Source organism: Lytechinus variegatus, chromosome 17 (genome assembly GCF_018143015.1).
Source record: "Lytechinus variegatus isolate NC3 chromosome 17, Lvar_3.0, whole genome shotgun sequence".
NCBI lineage: Eukaryota > Metazoa > Echinodermata > Echinoidea > Temnopleuroida > Toxopneustidae > Lytechinus > Lytechinus variegatus.
The window spans coordinates 9373832-9399962 of NC_054756.1; the positions used below are offsets into that span (position 1 = coordinate 9373832).

Below are 26131 nucleotides of genomic sequence, written 5' to 3' on the forward strand. Positions count from 1 at the left end.
AAAAGATTGGAACTGAGGCAACCTCATTAAATTGTTAGATTATTACCATGAATACATGGCTAATATCTTCCGAATGTGGTAATACTTCCATGAATATCAAGTAAAGGAAAACCTCGAAATACAGGCTGAGGGAATGTTATTAACAGAAGCAACCTATAGCAACCACTGTAATTCCGTAGTGATGTCCGAGTCACATGAATCATTTATGATAGATATTTACATCAAATATTTATGAATGATTTATAAAACAAACTATGCGTTACATTTTTTCAATGATATGCGTTCAATAGGAAGAAATTTATGTGTCAGAAAAGAATTCCAAATCGCCAATCCCCTTAAAATTTATAACCAAAACACAGAGTATCTGGTAAGACATAATAGTGCAATATTATCCAAGATACAAAGTTGAAAGACGATGGATAAAACAATAGAGGCACACATACAGGGATTCAGAATGAAACATGTTGAGGAAGGAAAGTGGGTGGCAAGTGCGAAGCAGACAAATTCGCTACTCAATAAGGAAGACCAGTATTTGTAATACTGCGCAAATCGCATGAGAAATGATACTAATATTAATGTAATAAGCAGGGTAAGTTGTGGTATACCGTTTCAATTTCCGCTTGTAAGTCAGCATTTAAAATGTAAATGCAGCAGTGCCAGTATGGTGTTTCCTATTAAGGCCACCCTTGGTTGATTTCCGGTGTGAATCAGAGACTGTGGCGATGCTCGTCAGCCATCCTGCCCAAAGACAGGACAGTTAGTAATCTAAATCTGATGTGGACTGAGTGAATCAGTCATGCAAGCCAATGCGTCTGCAATATCCTGCTTGGGATACCGTGATTACACATATATATGTGAAGGTCACTGTATCATGGAAATTCAGAGTTAGTCACATGAAATATAAACTCATGCATGTTTTCATTGTTGAATTTTTCACTAGAAAAAAAATATATACCGTTCCATTCTTAATCAAAATGGTGTAGGCCTATATAGAAAGATAAAAAATTGTGCTCTGATTTATGATTCTTTGCGAGCCAAAATCATTTTTTTTTCTTCAGTACTACACTTTGCAACAAAGTATCGTTTTTTTCACAGGAATCTCAATTATCACTTTATCATTATCGTTAACAAGAACTCTACCAGGGTTAAGACTGAGTTCGTGGCTTATGTCCACGTACATGAGAACGTACAACAATACCAATTTATTTGAACGTTGATACAAGCTTAAAAAGGAGCATTCGTCTGCCGGAGCGTTCATGATCCTTTCTGGCGGGGCAAATGCTAGATTCTGTACGCGATTTATATAAAGCGGAATCAAAATAACGTTAATCGAAAATTAGATCGGTCAAATTAAATAGTCAATTTCACAACTTTTAATTACATGGAACCAATTTTACAAATGAGTTTCATTGTTATTGATTGAAAAGATTAACAACTATAATAATGGAAAGGCTGCAATATCAACGTCAAAATGCTTGTTTGTTCAGAGTGTCTTCTATTTATACTCATATATTCAAGGGTGTCTTTACAATACAGTGCCTCCCCTTTGTTCACATAGGGCATTGTGCAGATTTCTGGAAGGAAAAACATGATAATCATGGATTTCAACACAGTTGATTTACATTTTTATACGCTCCCTATACCCTTGAAAGGGATTACTCAACATAACCAATGTTTTTTTTACAATATGTATGTGTCCAGTTGATATAAATGGCTAAAATATGTATTGGCTAGAGACTACCAGAGTTTTTCTTGATACCAAAACAATTTTATCGGTCGGACGCATGTTAACCAAAACATTGGTTACTTTGACCAACCCTTTCAAATGTGTATATATTCAGAAATCTATTCCAAAAATATGATGGTCCCTTTAAAAAACACACTTGTGTCCATGTTGTGTTCACGCGAATCAGCTTTGATTCTCACCTTGTCTTTGCAGTCAACGTGAACTTTGCCCGAGTCCAGAATTAGCCGTAGTTTGTTCAGATCCCCCTGCAGAGCTGCTAAATGGAGTTGATGATCAGTCATAGACTCTTTCTGTAAACAAATGAATAAATTTGATTAAAATAGATAAACTTTGATTAAAATAAAACGAACTGTTTATGCCAGTGAACGGCCCTGCAGGGTGAATTGCCAAAGTTTGTTTACTGCCAACTCGTCCACTCACCACATGGTCTACTTTCATTTCGTCTAATGCCATTCCGTCCATTAACATTTCGTCTAACCATTTGGTCCATTGGCCACTTGGTCCAATCATCATTTCGTCTATGACTATATATTTCGTCTCATAACCAGTCGGCCTAATATCCATTTAGTTTTCACTCATTTTGCACGATTAAACACCAAGTCCAATTAGACCAAATGGTATATGGACTAAATTGGTATTTGACCAACTGATTATTAGACTAAATGAAAGAATACCATGTGGTTAGTGGACGAACAGATGGTAGACCAAATGATAGGAGACGAGTTGGCAATTGGACAAATTGGCATGAGATGAATTGGAAATAAACCCATGAAAGCACTAGGACCAGGGACATAGGACTAGGTGCGCGTTTAATGAAGAGTGACTTTTTTTTCAATTTGTCGATCCTGTGGGGCTTAGCTGCCACTTACAACTTAGATTTTCATGGTAGTAGGTGCGGCTGTATAGGGGGGGGGGGGGTCTCACTGACCGGCAAATGCTTACGAATGCAGCAACATTTAGATTCGCGAACTTATCTTACGAGTATCATTTGGCAACATTTTCAGGAATCATGACAAAATCTGAAATCCCGTAACGACCTACAATCGCAAGCATTCGCCGCTAAGTAAAACCGTAAGGCCTTTGATATGGAACGTCCCCCAGAAGTACATACCTTCCAATAAATCATTGGGTCATTTTGATCTCTCACCAGGGACGTTTACCAATTAATCTTTTACTACATATCTTCTTTTCCATTGGGTGGATAGGTAATCGGCTTGGTGGCTGAAATAGTTTAGCTGACCTCTTCGGTAATTACTTTTTTCATTGAACAACATTTTCAAGAATGAAATCAAACCATCTGATGGTGACCTAGCAAGTTGGTGATCCCCGCCATCCGGCCTCATCGTTATGTGAAAATTGAATTCATTTTTAGAGAGAATATGCCACATTTTTCAACTGTAATTACTTATGCTTTATTGTCAGTCATAGGCATAGGCATATCAAGAACGTTCCTTCCGCTAGATAAAAACAAATAGTTCATGTTTTCATTTCCACTATTCTGTATTTAAAAAGTCCTTCATTCACTCCATTCGTTTTTCTCTGACAGTTTTGCAAATATTTTTGTGTGCTTATTATTCACTTTGATATTGAATCTTTCTATGATTATGTAAGATGGCTGTATTTTTACAACGTTTTCTATCTGTCTGTGTAACTGGCCTAATTTACCTAAAAATATTGCAGTACTAAAAATGAAATGCATATCATCATTTGTGATTTGTTTGTTGAGAAGAAGTGGAAAATTTTATCTACAATAACTGTCAGATTATATGATGAACATCATCCGTCTTTTTTTAATTTCATGCGCTCTTATCGCAATTCTCGCAGAAAGATCGTGTTTCAATTTTTGAGACACACGACCACGAAGCCATTAGGCTTATGATGCATGGATGGAAGACGCTTTAAAATATGAATTAATTCACCACCCCCCCAAAAAAAAAAAAATAAAAAAAAATCATGCAAAGCAGTTAAACACGATATATATAATTTAGGGGATTTAGAATAAGGTTTTATTTTCTTTTTATAGGGCTCTACAGAAATACATCTTACAATTTTTTTACAGTCCTCCTATTTTTTTTTATTGTGCATTCCTATTTAACCCCAGATAAGCCCTATTTAGCATAACGACTTAATGTAGGGCCACTCGAGCGTCGTTACTTTATTTCAATTTTCTTAAATGTGAAAACAAAATAGATTAATACGAATTGCTTTAAAATGGAGTGAACAAATATTTTGCTTTGGCGACTCTCTGGCTGTCCATTTTATTGTAGTCATCTTAAAATGAAAGAGAAAATGAAATACAGTAAACGAACTGACTTGAAATTAAATGAAACAATAACTCTCTTGAAGTTATTGTAGTTGGTATGAGGAAAGAAAAAGTTAATAAAGATTTGATATGGATAAGTGTACATTATCATTTATTTAAGCAGTGTAGTGAGGTCACAAGAGGAAAGACGTCAATGAAATATCTAGTCCAACTACTGAGACAAACACATCAAAGATTAATGGCAAAACAAACAAAATTCCACACATTTCAACAGACGAAGGGGTTTAATGGTGCATAGGGTAGAGATGGTGGGGTCCCAAAGATATAGAGTATATCATGGAGAATCGTCTGCAATCGTTTGACACATGTGTGCTGCGCCAAGAATGGGAAAAATATCACTTTATTGCTGTTCTTTGGCAAATATCTATATTATTCTCTCAAAATATGATATTTCTTATGCACTCGATATTAATCCGTGGAAGGTTTACAACGTGAACCCCATTTCTATTGAAAGGATAATGAACTGTCTCCATTGACACAAGGAAGTTTCTGTCAGCAGAGTACAAACAATCTATTGATTCGTACTTTTTCAATATTTGCCCTTGCAGAAAGAATACAATTGCAACAGAGTTAATACGTGAGATGTGAGATGGTGATAGATCGCGTTCAATAACACGTACAGGCATGACAGGAGTGCAGTATGGGCCCACACCTAAAAATACATACTTCTTTGTATTTCGAATTCAATTCGAAGGGACTTTATTTCCCTTCACTCGCCGAAGACGACCCATCTCCCCTGTCCCCCCCCCCCCCATTCACACCCAGTTGCGAAATCATGATTTCCGATCTACAGAGTCCAAAGTCGAAAAAAAATCGTTGTGTGCTCATGTGAAAGCTCTCTTACATTGTATTAACATGGAAGTAATGGTTTAGCTTTATATCAGTGTCTGTATCATATTCCTTGTTTTTAGCATAACGTTACCCACACAAACAATGGTTTGGTACACTAGATATGCCATGCAGTGTTTAGTACGTCTTTGATTAATCAACCGTTCGTATCACAACACATTTATAAGCCAACGAATTCATACAATGCTTGTTTGAAAGGGGATATCAATACAGAATATCACCCCAGACAGGCACGTGCATAACAAAACATTGCGCACCAGCGCAGCCCCAACACTGATCAATAACCAGTTCTTTTGTGATATCGTCTGCTATGTTACTGAGATTATACATGGAGTAGAATGACTCATGCACAAGCTCCCAAAAGGCACGCCTTTACTTAAAATCATTCCAGGTAATTTTTAAGATCGAAATAAAATCTCCATAGAGGAGTACCACGTATAATATTGCAAAGAGTGTCACCACAAATGTGACCGCAAATGTCCCAACAATAATGTAACAAAAGAATACATACCTTCGCAGACATGCTGACCAACTTAACTTGTTTTCCGAATTCTACAAAGGTTTGAACGGGGAAGACTCCAGGTGAATTTCACTATATCTGTGTCTCGTGATGCAACCCGTCGTCTTTGCTAGAAATCCTGGGTATATTTGTCCAATTCAGGAGACGAAACGAATACTAAGCGGGTCGACTCGAGTGCCTGGATTGTACATTATGATGATGTTGTCTCCGTAAACCGAGCTGAGGACAGGCAACGTATTTTGACAAGCCCAGAAGAATTTAGTACGGAATGTAAGGTATGTGATGGGCTTTCGTTCTCGACATCGGAGCCTACGACACTGACTCGCCCCTATCTCCAGGCGCAGTGAAACAGGAGTACCGGGGTCAAACGTCTACATCTCGAATAGCCATTAAAATATTAATGCGGCTGTCAGCATATCTTATATGAGGACGTTGATGGGGCTAGACTAAACACAGCTTGCTTGGTTATTAATTGTCTAAAACCGTTGTGAGAAATAAATGGTATATAAACAGTACTGGAATACTGTAGGGCACATAGTATAGCTTATGGATGCTAGCTAATCTAATTATATCTTACTTATTATCTGCGTTAAATTTGATTAATCTTTGTCATGTATACAAAACAGTAAAAAAATCCCCCTAAATCAAATTGCTGTAACTTTTGAAAATAATTATTTTGAGATATGATATTTCGTAGGGGGTTTTCTACACTCATTAAGCAACTCTTGGTGAAAAATGAGATTGATCAGTTGAGTCATGCATAATTAATTAAAAATTTAATTGAAAATGACTATTTTTGAAAGTCATAAGAGTCGTTTTTCAGATTGTGCAAATACGAAGTTGGGCAAAAGTTTTTAGGTGAATTATATTTATGCTGTTTGACTATCCATCATTTAGCCACTCCACACACACAATTTTGATATCGTATTTTCATGGTTGAGTGAGCACTATGTATTGCAGGGGCCGCGGAAGCGCCCCCCCCTTTTTTTCCAAAAGCATACATGGTACAAAAATGTAAAAATGACCATACGATTGTGGTTTTTTGCATGGTCAGCCCCCCCCCCCACTTTGAAAACCGTTTCGCGGCCCATGTACTGTGACGTATCATCATAAGGTTTATGGTATTAGATCATGTTAAAATATGAAAATGTTGGTGCCTCCCCCGATTATAGGCCCCTCCCCCATTGTCCATAAATTAAACTGATCATAAGAAATGGATAGGAAAATAATACATTTATGTATTCGAATTTTCCCCCCAATACTCACTTTATTTCCCTTTAAAATCAGTCTGTGACATTGAAAACACAAATTTTGCCTCTTCGATACGTGCTCACTCATCCATGAATAAACAAATCAATTTCATTTTTGCAAAGAATTCTGACCATAGTTTGATAAAAATTACTGCCAAATTACATTGCTATAAAAAGTTCCACCATATTGAATACGGGGTTATTCATTCTTAAACATATGCACCCATAATGTACACAAGTCTATGAGAGAGGAAGTCAAAATTTTAACAAATATGAAATGAGGGTTTGTTTCATGGACGGTTTTTGTTACTTCTGCCAACAATTATTTCATGAAACTTCGCACATGGCTTTAGAGTAACACTATCCAAAAGGCGTGCACACCAACATAACCATTTGGTACGACACAGAGTGGGGCCAAGGCCTTGAACTTTCATCAATTTGCATAATTTTTTAATATTGTGTGTTCACTGATGCATTAAACATCGGGTTTTTCATAAAAATCAAATCAAATGAACTATGCAAGGAGGTTTGTGACAGATATTCATAGTTACAAATTGCATTTTCTCCAATAACGTAAAAAGAGCTTATCACAGTCCACATGTTCATTCAAGCGTGAATGTTTAAAAACCTTTGAATCATTGAACCATGTTAATTTGTCATGAACCCCGGTCATGAACATAACGAAAAAGTTGAGAAAAGATCATTTTCAGTTAGCAAAATGGAACAATACATGCCTATAATATTTGAAAATCGTATTTCATGTTTTCAATAAATGTTCATTGACCCGTAAAACAATGAACATTGTTGAAGATAATCTTCCCAAAAATAACTGTTATCATATTCTATCATGTTTATTGATAGAAATGTGTAAGAAATCCAATTATATCACTGTAAAAACTGTGGCGTTAAGACTGACACCAATTGGTGTTAATAGAGGACCACACCCTGAGGTGTTAAAATGACACCCTTGAGATAATTTGGACTTGTGTTTATTCAACCGTGAAATTTAGCCAAAAAAGTTGTGTCGTCTTTTAGAAAGTAACTTTTACAAGCCTTCTGCCTATTTTTCATGAGAATGTGGAATTAGGTCCAATAAAATGGAATGAAAGTAATGATAATTGGCTTGCGACTTTTGAAGAGTGACATTTCTGCCTTCTGACGGTGCTCACTGAAGCATGACGTAAATTACGTCCATAAAATTTACTCAGAGGATAGCTTACAATTTTACCTACACGTTCAAGTAAAAATATATTAAAAACTCGCATTGGTTCGGAATTTATTGATGTTTGTTTAAGGGGAGACTTACTTTTTTGTTGTGTATAGATCAATTTTTAACACAAGCTTCTTTACGAAATAATTTCTACCCTATTTCGCGAAGGGTAATATGCCATGCACTCTAGGTGACACACACTAAGACATTCAGACATACCACGTAACAAGAAGGGAGATCTGTACACGAAGAAGTCCATGCAAGCAATTCGGTTTTTCAAAAAATTTCATTGACTATGTTAAGGACTGGTCACTAAAGAACAATCTCCAATTTAATGACTCTAAAACTGAGGTTCTACATGTCTTCTCTAGGTTCAGAGGTGCTCAGGATCTCCCTGTACTGCAGATAGGAGATGGAACGTCAGTCGGATGTAATAAGGTCTCCCGTGATCTTGGTGTAATGCTTGATAAGAATCTCACCATGGCTGACCACATCCGATCTAAGTCTCGAGCAGCAGCTTTTGGAATTTCCAGGATAGGGAAAATAAGAAAGTATCTGACCCCAAGTGCAACTGAACGATTAGTTCATGCATTCGTGTCATCAAATTTGGACTACTGCAATAGCTTATTTTGCGGCTTACCAGACTCTTATCCAACCTCTCCAACGTATCCAGAACACGGCTGCTCGGCTTGTAACTCGTTCCAGAAAGCACGACAACATCACCCCTATCTTCCGTTCTCTTCACTGGCTTCCTGTCTCTGCACGTATCATCTTCAAAATCTTGGTTCTAACTTACAAAACCCAACATGGTCAAGCCCCTTCTTATATTACCGACCTTCTCTCACCCAGGATCCCGACAACCTCCATTCGACTCCGATCTTCTACACATCTTCATCTGCAACTGGCCCAAGGACCCAGAGCTCGGACAAGGTATGGGAACCGAGCATTTAGTGTTGTTGCTCCAAAGCTTTGGAATGACCTTCCCATAGAATTGAGGGATGCCCCGTCATTCGAATCATTCAAAGCTTCTCTCAAAACTTACCTCTACAATTCTTCCTTTAAGTTTTAAGTTAATCTTGTCAATATCAAACGATTATTCCTTGATTTCTTGTTTGTTTATGTTTAGCTATTGCCTGTTTTATTGTTCGAACATAATGCATATGTCATGGTATTTCTGACTATTTGATTAATTAATAAACGTCATAGTTTTTATTATTTTCATTATTTGTTCATGTACTTCCCAACTTGAGTAGGCAGTTTTTCTTAGGTAATTTGTAATTTGTTATATGAAAATACTTTACACTGTACATTTCCTTTCTTGTATGTTAACTGTCCAATGTTATTGATGTATGTTACTTAATTGTTTTGTAAAGCGCTTAGATACATCACGTATTAAGCGCTATATAAATACAATGTATTATTATTATTATTATTATTATTGTTAAAATTTGGATTTCTTTAAAATTTGATATTATTAAAGAAAAGAGCACAAGACCATCAGAGTGACAAGAGAGGATAAAAGGAAAGCCATTATTCTGTATATTCCTTTGTTTAAAATTTTTGATCGAAAATATAAAACAAATAATTTCAAGTTTCTGGTTAAAACTATGGGCCTCGGTGCCTCCAATAGTACCATTCACTTCGGGGCTGCCCCCTCAGTGAATAGTACTATTCTGGAGTCACCTCTTGCCCATAGTTTTAACCAGAAACTCTCAAGGCAAAGTATATTTGTATAATATATATAATGCAGTAGGTATACTTTAACCCCACGGCTCCTATTATTGTTAAAGGGGAAGTTCACCCTGAAGAAGACTTTGTTGTAAAAATAGCAGAAAAAATCGTAAAAAATATTGGTGAAGGTTTGAGGAAAATCCGTTAAAGAGTAAGAAAGTTATTAGAGTTCAAAGTTTTGGATATGTGACGTCATAAACGAGCAGCTGCCCCATGTGTTATGTAATATAAAACGCATTAATTTCAAATTTTATATGGTTCTTGATGAATAGATTTTGTTTTCTATTCATGATCGGGTGTTAAATGATTTGTCTATTGATATACAAAAGGTACAGTAAAAAACATTTTCAATTTTCTGAGAAAATGACATTTCATTGATTTTTTACCATTCGCTATGGAGGAATGCTGCTCGCATATGACGTCACAAATCAAATAATTGAAATTCTAATAACTTTTTAATTATTTGATGAATTTTTCCTCAAACCTTTGGCAATATTTTTCATTATTTTTTCTGCTATTTTTACAATAAACTTTTTGTCAGGGTGAACTTCCCCTTTAAATGGTTCATATAAAACTGATCACAATAAAGGTTACTATGGTAAATAATGTAAACCTCTGAAAAAAAGTTTGGAAATCTGTGTTTGGCCATTAATTTCTCCCTACTCCCAATTTTAAACAATGCATATTTTACATCATGCAAATGATAATTTTTATTCTCTTTAAAATGATACCATGCTTGTTATGATCATCTCATTACGAAAAGAGCAGGATTCAAATGTGTTGGATGAGGTCTGAATTGAAAAGCTGCAAAACGAGCAAAAATGGTTTAGAAATCTGTGTTTGACCATTCCTTTCTCCCATTTCCAAATTTTACACAATGCACATTTGATATCATTCAAAAGATCATTTATTTCTCTTTAAGGATGACAGCATGCCTGTTATGATCATGCTATCACGAAAAGAACAGGATTCAAAAGTGTTGGATGAGGTCTGAATTGGAAAGCTGCAAAACGAGCAGAAATAGCCATGAAGGGTCAATACAGAACATGGTTCTTTTGTCTGTGTCAGTAGAGATAAAAATCAATTCAAACCAAGCCCCTGCTTCTGTAGTGATGGTTCTGTGAGATAACATGGTTTGAAATACCCATGCATGTTTGTTTGCTATGCTTTTGCTTGTGCAGAGGTATGTTTGATTCCATGTTAATGTTGATGTTAAGGTGCATGAAAACAAAAGAAATTACTGAGAAACTCACTCATCACCAATGAAAACAGAACAGTGACTGTCAATATTGCGTCAATTTGCAACTTTTGAATTTTGGCCTTGCCCCACATTTCAAGGCACTGCATCTCCATGTGAATGATAATCATATCATACAGGGTATCATTTTAAAGAAAATTGAATGATCTATTTATTAATATTAATTACACATTAATATTTACTAAAATTAATGAGGAATTATCGGTCAAAGTAAAAGCAAAACCGCTGAGAAACTCACTCATCGCCACGGAAAAGAACAGTATTGTGTCATTTTGCAGCTTTTGGATTTTGACCTTGCCCCACATTTCAAGGCACTGCACCTCCATGTGAACCATAGTCATATCATATAGGGTATCATCTTAAAGAAAATTCAATGTTCTATTCATTGATATTAATTACACATTGATATTTACTAAAACCGAAGAGGGATTCGATAAAAGTCAGATTTCCAAACTTTTTTTTGAGGAGTTTAGTATAGTATAGTCTATTCAAACCAAATCAATTATACAATGCATAATATCTAAGAACTTAGAACATGCAGCATGATAGGGTTAGGGACCACAGTGACGCACAGCTTGTTGACGGGCCCCCTTTACATATATCGCAAACATATATTCGCCAACTACTATGTGATGAGTAACATATTTACAAGAAGTATAATTAAGAGCAAACGATGTAACAATATAATGAATGCACACTTGTAACTCCCACCTCCTTCATCCATACACGTACACCAACACACACACACGCACACGCCCTCACACACACACACACACAAACCCCATGTAACCCACCCCTGCGCACATGGAGACCTTACTCATTTACAAACTCATCACCATTTATACATTCATACCTGACTGTAATCTTTGAAAAAGGCATTTTTATACAGCATTTTGAATCGAGAAAAGAGTCAAGCTATCCTTTCTTTAGCACATACTATTCTAAGACACTTAAGCATAAATGTTACATAGTTATCAGAAACCATTTCATAAAATGAGTGAATTGCAGTTGTAAAAACAAAGGATTACTTGTCGACATACAATCTGAAAATATGTATCTAACAACATTTCTTGGAATCTATGTATATGGGTCTTAAATGTGTGTCTCCAAGCAATACTGCAGTCCATCAAATGAGGCATGACAGTAGCTTATTATAAAGTAACTAGGGTCTGCTGTGGGAGGAAATCACGCAGTTTGGATATTTTTTTTAACGTTCCGGGACACTATACTACATACCACATCAAGGTCATCTCACTAAGATACATATATGTATTCATTAACCGTAAAACCGATAACTTGCATAAAGCTGTCTGCAATTTATCTGTTGATTTCCAATTGACTGAATGATGAACATCATCAGGGTTTATCTTTCTTGAGACTAATACATAGTGTATAGGCAAAGTAACCGAAGTTTTAGTACTTGAAATTGAAATTTAACCCTGGTTTTATTGTAATCATCCCCTAAATCCCATTGATTAAACCTGGCTTTAGCCATTTCTAAGTTTGTTTGTTTGTTTTTTTCAAAATATTTCATCAAAATGAAACAGAGATAAATACTGGATTGTAAGACATTTATCTTTGTTTTTTTCACCAGAAATTTAGTATCTTTGTTCAACCAACCCTCCTGTCCCAGTGTTAAGTCCTTTTAAAATGAGGGGAAGAAATGCCAACAAAATACGACCTAAGAAAATGCAGCTACAAGAAAAAGAAAATCAACAACAACGTCAAGATTCAATCTGTCCGTTTTCTTAAGCAACCTTTCTTTTTTTTCCCCCACAATCGTGTTCATTTCATGTTTGCGAACCGAAAGTCCGCCTCGGGTCTCATGGTCACTCTGAGTTAGTACTCCTTTTAGGATTACATCTGAGGATCATAATGAGGATGAAATTAACACCTTCGATGGCTGGTAACATTTTGAATGTAGCGTTGTAAGATGCAAAGTGATCTGCCAGTACACCTGAAAAGACAATATGTTTCATAATATTAGAATGTCAATATTTTTGGTCAATAAAATTCGTGTAGATATGAATCTAAGGAAACAAATGTTTTTCTTTTTATTTCTTCTGTCGAGTTTGTGTGTGTGTTTGATCTGTGACCTGATGACATTGATGTCATTCCTTTTATTCCTTTATTTATTTATTATTATTTCTTTAAGAGTTTCTATGAACTTATTAGAAGCGTGGTCTTGAATTCACCTCATGAAAAAAAATGGATGAGACTGTTTTGCGCAGAATGTTTGGCGATTCATTAGCCCAGAGACCCGTCTTACAAAGAGTTAAGATTGATCCAATCAGTCGTAATTCTAGGGAAATCCATCAGTGTCATATTTTTCTACAGGAAATTTGCAAAATGTCCTTTTTAAACAAAGGAGATCACACCAAATTGTTAAGAAATCAATGAATTTATGGATATACATTTTTATCGAGATTTTTTAAAAAATTAAGATGCATTTTGTATGTTGACTTTCTTGCTTTCCATTTTTGCCATTGATTAAATCAAGTGCAACTCTTTGTAAGATTGGGCCCAAGTGTACTTTAAAAAATTGATTAGGAATGTGCCCCATCCCCCCCCCCCCTCTTAAAGGGGAGTTGACCCTGATGAAAATTATTTGAAAATATTGGGGAAAGTTTTGATAAAAATCCATCAACGATTAAGAAAGTTATTCAACTACAAAGATGAGCATTTGGCAGTAATAAGGGGACCTGAATGAATTCTGCTCATTTTTACATCATGGGCGCATACCTGGGACTGGGGACCGTACCTCTCCCCCTAATACAAAGACACACACATATGAGTATGCAGCCTGGCTGATCGGTCTTAAAAAAACGTAAAAAAGATAACAACTAATATTGCGCAAAGTATAAAAATGAGCTTAATAGTGGGCTGATATCTAATAACAAGGTATGCAATTGCTACATGTAGAACAGAAGCACACTCACAGACCTAGTAGGCCGATGTGTGAAGATGTGTTTTTTCGAGACCCTACTGCCACTTACCACCCAAGTAACCACCAAGGAACATCCCAAGTCCAGAGATTAACTTTTCTGCTGCAAATGCGACGTCGAATTGATCCGGAGAGGCTCTATCCCTGATAACAAGGGTCCCAACCACTCCCCTTCCTCCGATCGACATTGCAGATACGCATGAAGTTACTAGCATCACATAGTAGTTGGCGAAATACACGTCAACGAGAAGAGCAACAATGTTCAGGGTGGTAGTGACGATGTAGACATCGACAGAGGTGAACCAGTTGTTCGTGAGGACACCTACAATGACTCTGCTGAAGGTGTTTCCTAATGCTGCTGCGAAAGTAAGTATGAGCGTATTCTGGACAGAGACTCCTCTTCGAAGGATATGTGGCACGAGAAAGGAATGCCATCCGCAGTGGATCATATAGTAGGTAAAAGATACCCCGAATACCACATTGAAGATGGGATCCGTGTAAAAATCAGATTGACGGAAGCCGTTTGCAATCTTACGGAAGACACCAAACTCGCTTTGGTCGAAGTTTCCTCCTTTGAAAAGAAGTAATATAAGGAGAAAATAAAAATCATAAATATTATCGATGCCTCTGCGATAACAATATCAAGCTGGGTAATAAAATAAGAAGATACATTACAAAAATATCAAGTGCAGTATTATTTGATGGACGAACTCGGATTTGTTTTCCAGAATATGGTATTTTAAACTTTGCATACATTTAGATGTAGATAAATACCATATGGATTAGTTGACGTCCCCCAAAATAGTTATACAGTGCGTCCCCCCAAAAAAAAGAAATACTATACACCTTTGAAATGGCTGCCAAATAAAATGTAGCACTTTGGGGGAAAAGACTTAAGATATGGAAAGCAAATAAAGTCATCTTTTAATGACATCAAAAAGTTGGAAAACTATTCATGCTTGAGCGTGCACTGCCAACGGAAACAAAGGGTATGAACCTTAGGGTGGACCGGATTTAGGCTTCCAAATCTCAGGGTTTTTTTCTTTGGAACTTGCAAAGTTGAGGGTAATTTGGTGAATTAAAGAGCAGTTGTGCTCAGTTTGTTGTTTGTGAAAATTCAATGCGTTATGAAATTGAAATTTAATGCATGAGTGATCATGAATTGCAATTTTTAGTGCAGCATTTTGTCTTTATCATGTGAATCTCAACAATGTGTTCATGACAGTCAGGAGAAGAGGGGGTAATATGACTTAGGTAAGTGAAGTACGTTGACGAGATAAAGGTCAACAGAACATTTAGCCACCCATCTCACCCCCCCCCCCCGCTTCTCTCCTTAGAGTTTAACCTAGCTCGGCTGGGCAGGAATTAGCCTTACAGTTTTTTTTTACTGGTTGGTCCTTTGGAACTTCCTAAGCTTAGTTAATGAGTGAGATAAGCTAATTTCATGAGTTACTAAATTGAAATTTAATGCATGAATGAACAGGAGTTGGTCCTTTGGAACTTCCTAAGCTTAGTTAATGAGTGAGATAAGCTAATTTCATGAGTTACTAAATTGAAATTTAATGCATGAATGAACAGGAATTGTAATTTTAGTGTAGCATATTCATCTTGTGGACCTCAGAAGTGTTTTCGTGAGAGTCAGAGCAATGTGAAGGTACCTGTTACAAGCAAGAGATATGCTAAGACTTGGTAAAAAGGGCATTCCTCTTCTTTTTGTCCTTTTACAAAAGAAGTCACATATACCCTCCCCTCTCCACCTTTTTTCCCAGCCCCCCCCCCCTCTCTGTGTCACTTCCTCGATTGTAGCATATTCAATCTTAACTGCCAAATGACCGGTGGCTGATTATCAGTTTTTTTATTGAATGATTACCAAGAAATTTAATGATTATGATGATTAATTGAAAAAAAAATTAATGTTTAATTGATCACATTGCACATTGAATGAGTTGATTTAGTAATAAATTGTTGATTAAACGATTGATAGGAAAAAGTTTATGCCCCAATTCAGAATTTAATCATTAAATCAACATTCTGCTCTGTCAGTCTCTCAACAGGAGGGGAAGGGAAAAGAGGGAGGGGGCGGGACTGAATGTTCTGTTGACCCTTATTCCATCAACCTATTTATCCCACTTAAGTCCTATCTCACCCCCTATTCTCCCGACTCCCATGAACACATTTCTAAGATCCACATGATTTTTCTAATCAAATTAATAATTTATAAGAAAAATTACTTAAGCAACCAAAACTGGTTACAGTTGATCATTAATTCATCACAACGCCCTTAACTTTGCAAGTTCGAAAGGATTTGCCTCTCAAAAACTGACACAAATTGGAAGGCTAATTCCAGCCCACCCTAATTTCATACCCTTTGTTTCAGTGGGCAGTGCTAGCTCAAGCATGAATAGTTTTCCAACTGTTTGGAGCAGTTTGAAAGTTGACTTTATTGGTTTTCCATATATTTAAGTCTTTCCCCCCAACGTTCTTCATTTTTTATTTGGCAGCAATTTCAAAAGTGTATAGTTTTTTTGGGACGCACTGTATAAGTAATTGATAATACCTTTGCTCATAGTAAAATGGTCAAACGTGAGAGCCATTTACATCTCATTTCCTAAATTCGCTCTGGAAGTGATCTTAGGTCATTGTATTAATATTGCCTCATGATGAGATGATCGTTTCATCTGTAAGCACCTGGTATCAATATAGCATTGGTAGAAAATTGATTCTATGAGTGTAATTTCTTTTTCCGAAATGACAGTCCTGTATTACTGCCAATATAATTGCTTTTAATTTATGATCTAGAAATTGCCATGTGGAAATCACCGTTTGGGTTTACCTTTTGCACTTTGGCATCGTATCACTTGCTCCTCTTTTCCTTCGCTATCTGTCGTAGATGGCCCTGAGGCTGTGGATAAGTGGACTTCACGTTTCTGCGTGCTGTTCCCGTCGAGATCTACCTTCATGCCAACAGCACATGGGATGATGTGTGCTATCAGCGCGCCTATTACGAGCAGCCCACCTCTCCAGCCGTAAGGGGCACGCAGTGATTCAGCGAGCAGTGGTAGTAGCACCATTCCGAAACCGTATCCAGAAAAACCAAGGCTGAAATATAGGTTGTAATTTTCCCCAGCTACACGATGCAATGTCATGACACAGCTTGCCTTCAAAATACCTATTCCTATTCCTGTTTGAAAGTGAAAGTAGAATAATAAGTTGAAAATTGATTGAATATTTTCAAGAAAAAAGTCCATGCTTCTGCGTCTTGAACTCCACCTGTTTGAACGGGCGAACGATGCAAATCTGTTTTATTTTACAGTGGCGGATCCAGAGGGGGGCGCCCCGGGCGCCCCCCCCCCTATTTTCGCCGGATTTTTTTTTTTTTTTTTGATGGTACTGGTTTGGTACAATGTAGTCAATTTTTTTTTTTTTGATGGTACTGGTTTGGTACAATGTAGTCAATTTCAAGGGCTAGATCTAGTCAAAACTATATTTTAACTTACGCTCATGGCCTTTGTGTTCGCACAAATGCACCTCTGTCATACTGTATTGCAATATGTAAATTCCGGAATTCCAGGGCGCGCAAGTCGATTGGTTGGAAAGTTGCATCACTTGTAATCGGGAGTTGCAGTGCAGTGACCAGTGTGAAGATGTTGGATTGGATATAATTTTTTCCCGAAATTTTATGTTTTTTGTAACATGCGTTTGTCCGTCTTTATGGCAAATACATGTAAATTGTAAGTAACAGATCGCGAGAGAAAGTGTCAACGATGCGAATGATAATGTCTATCCCCGAGATTATTCTTCACTCAAAGATGAAGCCCTATATCGGGCGCCACGTGCGCAGCATTATCATTCTGCCTTGGTCATGTACGTTTTCACTGAAATGTATAGGTCAGACATATTTGTATTTAATGTAAACTAACTTTTACACTTTCTGGTAGATTCAGAGGCATATTATCCAGGGCGCCCCAACTAAGTTTCGCCGAAGCAATCATTCCAACGAATTATCAAGGAGCAAAATTGTATATTCTCAATCACCAGTCGACCCCACTCCGCTATTGCTGTGTATAGGCAGCTATATGTCAGCGTAAGGAGCGAAGATTTTTATGTGACGGGGGGGGGGGGGGGAGAATAAAAATACTTTCGTGCTGGGGAAAAACGTCCCGAGGACACATTGTGTATTGTTAAAAAGTAGAAATTGTGACATTAACCCCCCCCCCTTACCCCATTTTTAATGTTTGATAATCTATAGGTTTGCTGATTTCAATATATCTTTAAAAAAAATTGCCAGCATTTTCCCAAACCCACGGGCCAATTTGTAAGTCCTAAACATTATTCCTATTCCGTAACCCTAATGCAAAACCATTATCTTGCAACCCAGACCAAAAAAAGTCACAATTTTCTCTAAGATGGTATGAAAAAATGAAATAGAAGTCTGCAGACTAAATAACTATTTACCGCTCCACCATATGAAAAAAAATCATTATCTCTTTTTCAGAAACTAAATTTGTACCAGCGATTACGCAAAAAAAAAGATCAACACCACTGAACAGACACAAACCTAGCTGAAAGCAATCACAACATTGTAATGATGATGAACTAGTTAAGTATGCAGTATCTTAACACAATATAATTATGACAAAATGGGAGGACACGGTATTAAATCTAAAGCGGGACATTCTCATAACATTCCTTCAATCGCGCTTACGTGATAATGCATTGTACGGCAAAACTTCCTTGAATTAATCATGCATGTCATAGAAATACATTTGGGTGTGATATTCGTTATTAAATTATTTACTGAAGTATTTCACTTACGAAAAACGTATATAATATTTTGTGGCTATGCCCACAGAACACTCAGAACCTCGAGACTTGCACAGACAGCAAATGGGATCTATATAATGCAGAGCTTTAAAAGTATATCCCTTATATATTATAGTGTGAGTAATTAAATTCCACTATTTCGTCTGTTCTTCGTTTGTCTTGCATAAATAAACTTTCCATATTTTCATCTTAAAAAAATAAAAGTCATGATTGAGCTCAAACTTGGCAGGAATAGCTTTGCCCAACAGAAGGCAATCAATACAGTTTACAACATTTACTTTGTTGGTTGGAAAGCTAGTATACATTGATTCAACATGTAGAAAAAACATCAAATTGGAAGCCTATATGAATTCATGGTCTAAACAAGTTGTAATTTCATAAATGAAAAGCTTACAAAATGCCTTCTGAACTCTGTATACCGAAGACGAGCCTCGGTTTATTTTACATTTTCTGCCACTGATAGTTATAATAACAATTATGGACTGGATATCAAAGCTCCTTACATGTATTTTCTAGCATTTTATCATTGACCTTATTTAATTATTTGTGGTATAGTTTTAACAAGTGCTTCGTAAAAATTGATTATCTTATGTTAAAATAAATATAAATACAATTTCATCCTGGCTGGTCATAAGTTAAGATGGCAACGCGATGAGAGACTTTGAACGTAAACAATAAAAATGATGAGAATCCCCTTAAGAAGCATTATATTACTTTGAGGTTGTGCAGAATGACTGGATTATTGAAGATGATTTGAAAATAATACGAGGGAAAAGGTTGATTACCAGAAGATGATGTCGTTTTTTTCTGTAGTTTATTGTGCATTTTGGGGAAAAAAGAACCAAATTTTATGCATGTTGCCATACGACTAAACAATTCTCGTTTGAAACACACAATGTAAATACACAAATGACAATAAACAGAATGGATTATTCGGAACTTATCGATTACAAGTCTCAGTTTCGTATCATTTAAATTTGACGTTTCAATCACACGATGCAAGCAAGTGAAGAGCCTTTGCCAAATGTATGTTTTGAATGACCGCTTATACGGTGTGTGACTGGAAACCAGCTCCTAAATGAGTCAGTATGTGTCTTTTATTCATGAAGTTACAGTGATTTAAGTGTGCATTTTTCTTCTAAAGGTGCTCTCAAAATACGACTTTTGGACATGATTTTTTGAAAAAGTCCTTGCCGTGGGAGGGGGGTATCCCCCCTCCCACACCCTCCCCCCACTCGGTCGCTTCGCTCCCTCGCCGCTGGCGCCCCCCCCCCTATTTCAAAATCCTGCATCCGACGCTGATTTTGGCTTGAGTATACTAATGGCCGTTTCCGTATACATCTCCAGTGTACAGAGCATGAGACTCGCATCGAAACCAAGATCGGAAATCTATCTGAGCAACAGTTAATATTTGATTTTAAAAAATAGAACTTTCAACGGCTTTCTCAATCACCTGTGTTAAATCTTCTGCTGTACCTTCGAATCGGCCATTTTGAAATTAAAAATACAGTATTTAACACAAACTTGAAACCTGAATGATATATTTCGTAATAATTTTGTTTTTAATCAGTATTCCATTCGTTTATCTTAAAAATATGCATTTTACACGTAGTGCTCATTCTTGTGAAGTTTGTGGCCCCAATGCCATTGTACAAAATACTGTGATGGTCTTTGGCAGCCACTTTGAATATCAAAATACAACATTTATCAAATACATGGCATATTAAATAACATATTTCGTGAACAATTATGTTTTAGTCAGTATTCCACTCCTTATGATAATATTAGTGCTTACTCTTGTGATTTCTTTTTTTTTGGCCCCCATTGCCATTGTACATAATACTAATACTGTTTGGGACAGTGGCGGCTATTTTAAATATCAAAATTCAGCAATGTTCTCATACATGACATCATAAATGATAGATCTTGTTATTAATGATTATTTTGCATACACTTCACTCATAGATCACAATTTCTTGTGTTTAGTGCTCATTTTTTGGTGAAAATTAGTTATCTCTATTCATATTTTACGTAATAGACTATACAAGGGCCTTTGGCTGCCATTTTGAATATCCAGAAAATGAATATGTTGTGTAAAACAATTGTTATAATTTTCATGGGTAATTTGCATATTTTGGCGGCCTTATTGGATTTTGCTAATTTGCGGAAAATGCTCAAGGTTACACAAGTGGCATCATTCAGATTCGTAATCAGCACCCTCGAATCGACAAGTAGCAATAAAAAATATTGTATATATGAAAGAAACAAGGTTATGCCTCTTCTATCCTGGACTATTTAGGTATGATGAAAAAACCCTAGAATTCAGTTGGAACGTTAAATCAACATTTGAAAGGTTGGAGGAGTGACAACCTTTTCCAAATGTTACATCCAACCTTGTATAAAGCTGAATCCAACATTTGAAGTGTTGGGTAGAACCATTTAAAGTGGTAAATGCAACATTTAGAAAATGTTGTTACTCCTCCAACTTTCAAATGTTAAGTTAATAACTCTATTGTTTTTAGAGTGTTGTAATATTGAAAAACATTTGCACTAGCTATTGCAATTATGTTTTATTTTGACTGGGCGTGTGTTAAGGCGTCATTTTAACACTTGCCCCTGGAGCCACTTGACCTAGATCCGCCAATGGGTTTGAATGTCACAAATATTTGCCTCGCGTTTCGTGCTCGCATCAGGCTATTGTTGGCACTAAGGCACTTCTAATTTTGTTTCTGGTTAAAAACAAATTATTAGCTCTTTTTTTAGGGTGAAATATAAAAATAATTCAGCTCGCCCTTGGCACTCGAATTATTGGATTGGTGGATACGTATCTTATTCATGAGTGACTAAATACGGTCATTGACAAATTTCTGTTCTGGTCAGTTAAATAGAAATTTCAGCTTGTGCTTCGCGCTCGGGTTAACTCTTTAATTACATAAACATCTTTTTCATGATTACAAAAACTGCTCGCGGAAAGTTTAATTGTTTTATCTTATTGCATGAAATGTCTGAAATATTGAGCTCGCGATTCGCGCTCGCAACATCTCGCAAGGATGCCATTTTAACAGTAATTAGCGCCATAATCATTCAGAAAGGGATTTTTATCATTTCAGTATCGAATTTTGTACTCCTATGCTCCCTCGCGGAAAAAAAAAGAAAGCCTAAATTTTAATATTATCAATCAGAAGTCACTCAGAAAGTATGAGCCTATTTCGGACGGCGACTGCTCTTCTAAGGATATGTAGCACATAGAAACTTAAATACATCAAAGCATGCAACCCCTTCACGCAGATGATAAGTGAAAATATCCTTTTGCATCGTAAAGCCCATCGATATAAGTGCCATTTTGTGGGGGTTTTAGCCCACCCCAAACGAAAATACGTTTCACCGCCCATGGGATAGGTTAGGGTACAGTGTAACACTCAGGGTTCATTCAATGGCCTACGTCAGAAGTAAGCCATTGGATTATAGATTTTTTTTAGCGGAGCGATGTCATATAACCAATTTGTGTTTTTATATATTTTTTTTAGACACGAAATATTTTTTTTCCGTGGGTGTTCTAATATACATGCGTGATTGATTAAAAAAACTCGCAAACCGGTCAAATAAGGTGACTCGATGATTTCGTACAAAATATATCACAATAGAGAAGTTACTGACTGGAAATAACCACTCATTGTATATCACTGGCCCACTTTTAGTAACCTCTCTGGTGAATGCATGATATCTGACACAATCAGATTCTAACACAGCTATTCATCACATGTATTGGTCCATAACTTGATTGAATATGTTTTTATCATTATCAAAATAAGAGCCTATAAGCTACATGTTAAGTTCTTTTGAAAAACTTTTTATCAATTGCAGGCCTCACAAAAACAAGCTCAAACACAAGCTTTCGAACAACAGTCACTTTAGAAAAAAGCTTCCACAAATTATGAGAAACAGATTATAAATTAATGGAATTTGGTATTTCTTTGTGAAAAGCGGTGATATTTTAAAGAATTTCTAAATGAAATGGTGCATGTTGAATAGCCTTGACAAGCATTGTGGAAATATCCAAATAGCTGTAACTAATAGTTTAGACGATTAAGGCTATGATTTGATATGGTTTATTTCGAATTCGTCCAATTGCCAACTCGTCTACTATCATTGGTCTACCATCAATTTATCTACTCATCACATGGTCTACTTTCATTTAGTCTAATGCCATTCCGTCTAACAACCAGTTGGTCTAATAGCCATTGAGTCCATTTAAAATTTGGTCTAATTGGACTAATTGTCAATTGTGCAAAATGAATAGAAATAAAATAAATATCGTACCAACTGGTTATGAGACGAAATGGTCTTAGACGAAATTATTAGAAGCAGTGATAATTAGACCAAATATGTTGATGGACGGAACGGCATTATACTAAATGAAAGTAGACCATGTGGTTAGTGGACGAGTTGGCAGTAGACGAATTGGCAAATTACCATTCGATATTACCTGTTACAGAGAGACAGATTGCAACCTGGCCGTTGCTAGTTGCCATTGAAGCCATCGCCACACCTACAGCAGGGAGACAAGCACCGGATATCACCAGAGGACGGCGAATGGAATGGCATCGAAATAGGGCAATGCCTACAGGAGCTAAAATCAAGAAAATAAAAAAAGATACAATCTGCTTACTGAATGAAATTCAATTAGATGAAACATTTATTTTTTATCCGATTGACATTCCATTCATGTTTCATATGCAATATAATAATGATATACAGATCAATAATATAATACAAAACAATTAATGTAAATGTAAAATACAGTATATATTGGGAAAAGGCGTAAACATCCGGAAAGCGTGCTTGTGTCGGAATGCGTCTGTAAAATTATTGACTAGACAACGATTCAGAAAACAAATTGGCTACCAGAAGGGAACAGGGGGTGGGGGGGGGGGGGGATACCGACGCCTGACAGAAGAGACCGAACCCCAAGGATATTTGTCGAAAAATACCGCCACATTTTAAATTCTAGAATTGCCAATAGGGCCTACGTGTCAAAATTCAATATTTCTATGAGTACGCGAATGTTTCTCACTTAAGTTACATTTATATTTCTGGATGCCATGTGTCAGAGTCTATTTCTTTTTCTATTGTTTTTGTTTCTATTTTGAACAAGTTATTATGTATATCCTTAAGAAGCGTTTAATATAAGTTCTATTCCTTTGGGAATAACCCTGAGAGGCCCTCGCCCTTTATCGATTCCCACTACATTTCGAAGTATGTTTCATTTCAATGTTTTTTTTATTGTATCTATCTATCTATCTGTATATGAATTTGTACTTGTGTTTTCAATGAAATGTGGAAATTAATTTGAATTGAATTGTATGCTGCGTGGTAGAACTTTCAGACGATCGGAGAAGGATCTTTGCATCCATATTGATTTTGCCAATGATAAACTGCGAGATGAAAGATGGACCATTATTTTGTTATAGCACATCGACTTCCTTGCGTTGCTGAAAACATTACCAGTTGATCCATTACCGTGATTAGTGTTTAGCTAATACTTTTAATCGATCTTTGTAAGGCATCATTATACGAAGGCGATTTATACCCGCTATCATGATCATGTTGATCACATCAATAGGTATGGTCGAATGCAACAACGACAACAACATTAAAACAACATCAACAACAATATAGGTCCCACTTCTAGTTGTTTCAGGCAGAAAATAAAGGTACTCGCCACAATTCGAATCTAAATTTCCTTAATCTAATCATGGAATCTGGTTCGAACCTATAATATTGCCTTAAAATTTGTTTGAAATGGTGTAAAATAGGGGGAAAAATAAAATAGTAAAGCAAGGTAAATAAAGACACCCCTACCTGTAATAAAGGAGAATGTATTCAGAAGACCGAGTGCCACTCCAATATCGGTTGGTGTCGTCCGAAGATCAATGTTGATGTCTTTGATGTAGATCCCGATGACTTTCATTATGCCGATATGTGTTGACGAGTACAGAAAGATACACACGACTACGGGTAAACTTGGAGAGGACAACAACTCGCAACACGTTCCCATTTTAAGAATGTCAAGACTAGATGTTCATATGCTGATGAGTAGCCTGGTTGCAGTAGCCAATGAATGAAGCTAGCTATAACCCTGAGAACCACGCTTGTTTTCCCACGTTATCATTGAGAAAAAAACCTACCAATATAAGTATATCCTTATAATGCAGGCATAATACTGATATGAACCATATGTAAAATGTATATACGATTTGTTTATCATATACCCAACTACGTAGCTATATGCATGGTTGCACAAAGCACTGATATAAGTACCAAAGCATAATACAGTGCGTATAAAACAAATTTTACACTTAGAAAAAATCCTGTAAAATCATGCATTTGTCATGTCCTGAAGATTTTCCATATTTTAACAATGGTACAGATCCATTTAAGCAAATGACGACATAACTGTCGAAAAATATTTCCGCTTGAGTGAGCACCATTTTGAAAAGTTATTGAAAAATGATTTTAGCAGAACTTTGAAATAGTTATGCTTATAAAAGTAGACCTTAATCATGAAGAACATTTGGAATTTACCTAGTAAATTGATTTGAAGATATCTTTTGCCTTTTTAAATTTGTTTCCTTGCCCAAAAAAATTCGAAGAGTGCAATGCGCCCCACCCCACTCCCCCACACACCGAGGCCATCGTGACGATATTTGCTTTACACTGAGCTGTGATTTACATGAAATGGCTTAGGCTTGATTTTCATTTTGTAAATTGTCAAGCTTGGAAAAAGTGTGGAGAAACAAGTGCTTACTAAGTGTTGAAATTTCAGTTTGGGTGGCAAAATCGATACAAAATGCTTGAATGTATCCGTTTTATTTCAATTGTCTATTAAGTGCAATGGAAGTATATGAGAAATGTTACGCAGGGTAAATTTGATTTCGCCCTTTCCCCTTGGCACAGCGTGAAAACGAGCATTTCTGCGAGCTTTACAAAATGGACAGTGCTCACCCAAGTGTAACATTCTGTCAAAACTTTTACTTTCATTGGATAGATAATACCCGAACCCAAGATTATATGTAAAAAAATTACCCATATGTTGTATATTTTCTGTTTCCCAGGGCTTTTACAAAGTGTAAACTTGTTTTTGATACGCACTGTATAGTGCGTTGAGGTCAATAACGTGATGCTTCTATTAATTTGTTATCTTAATATACACAACAAATAAGCTACAGCTTCGTTAAATCTGTAGTTTATTCTGCATTCATCTGTGAATTAAGTTGCAAGTTCGCAAAATATGAAAAACTTACACAAATCAAATTGCAAAATAATAATAAGAGATGACAAATGTAATTCAGATGATGTATGATGTATTTATAAAGGCTTATTTTGTTTATTGGGGTATTAGAAATAGTCCAGTCAATCTAGCCAGAATAGGGGGGTGACCCGCCACTAATTGCAACACTTGATTTTCCACTGCA

The 26131-nt window shown here is 36.3% G+C and overlaps 2 protein-coding genes across 3 annotated transcripts in view; both read right to left on the minus strand.

The window, feature by feature from the left end:
• LOC121430632 (ankyrin repeat domain-containing protein 29-like) overlaps window positions 1–5874 on the minus strand; it is a 33322-nt gene extending 27448 nt beyond the window's left edge. The window contains exons 1-2 of one of the 2 annotated variants that reach the window (XM_041627949.1): window positions 5431–5874; window positions 1927–2037 (exon numbers count right to left, since the gene is read on the minus strand). In XM_041627949.1, the coding sequence (XP_041483883.1) occupies window positions 1927–2037; window positions 5431–5442 (123 nt within the window). In that variant the 5' untranslated portion in view covers window positions 5443–5874. The remainder of the gene's footprint in view (window positions 1–1926; window positions 2038–5430) is intronic. The other variant, XM_041627948.1, reaches the window with a different exon arrangement.
• Window positions 5875–12662: 6788 nt separating this feature from the next.
• Window positions 12663–24786, minus strand: LOC121430466 (monocarboxylate transporter 14-like). The gene is made up of 5 exons (XM_041627733.1): window positions 24519–24786; window positions 23143–23286; window positions 16666–17013; window positions 13885–14403; window positions 12663–12845 (listed from the first exon to the last, which is right to left on the minus strand). The coding sequence occupies exons 1-5, from the start codon at window positions 24712–24714 to the stop codon at window positions 12718–12720; spliced, it is 1335 nt and encodes a 444-aa protein (XP_041483667.1). The 5' UTR covers window positions 24715–24786; the 3' UTR covers window positions 12663–12717.
• Window positions 24787–26131: the final 1345 nt, after the last annotated feature.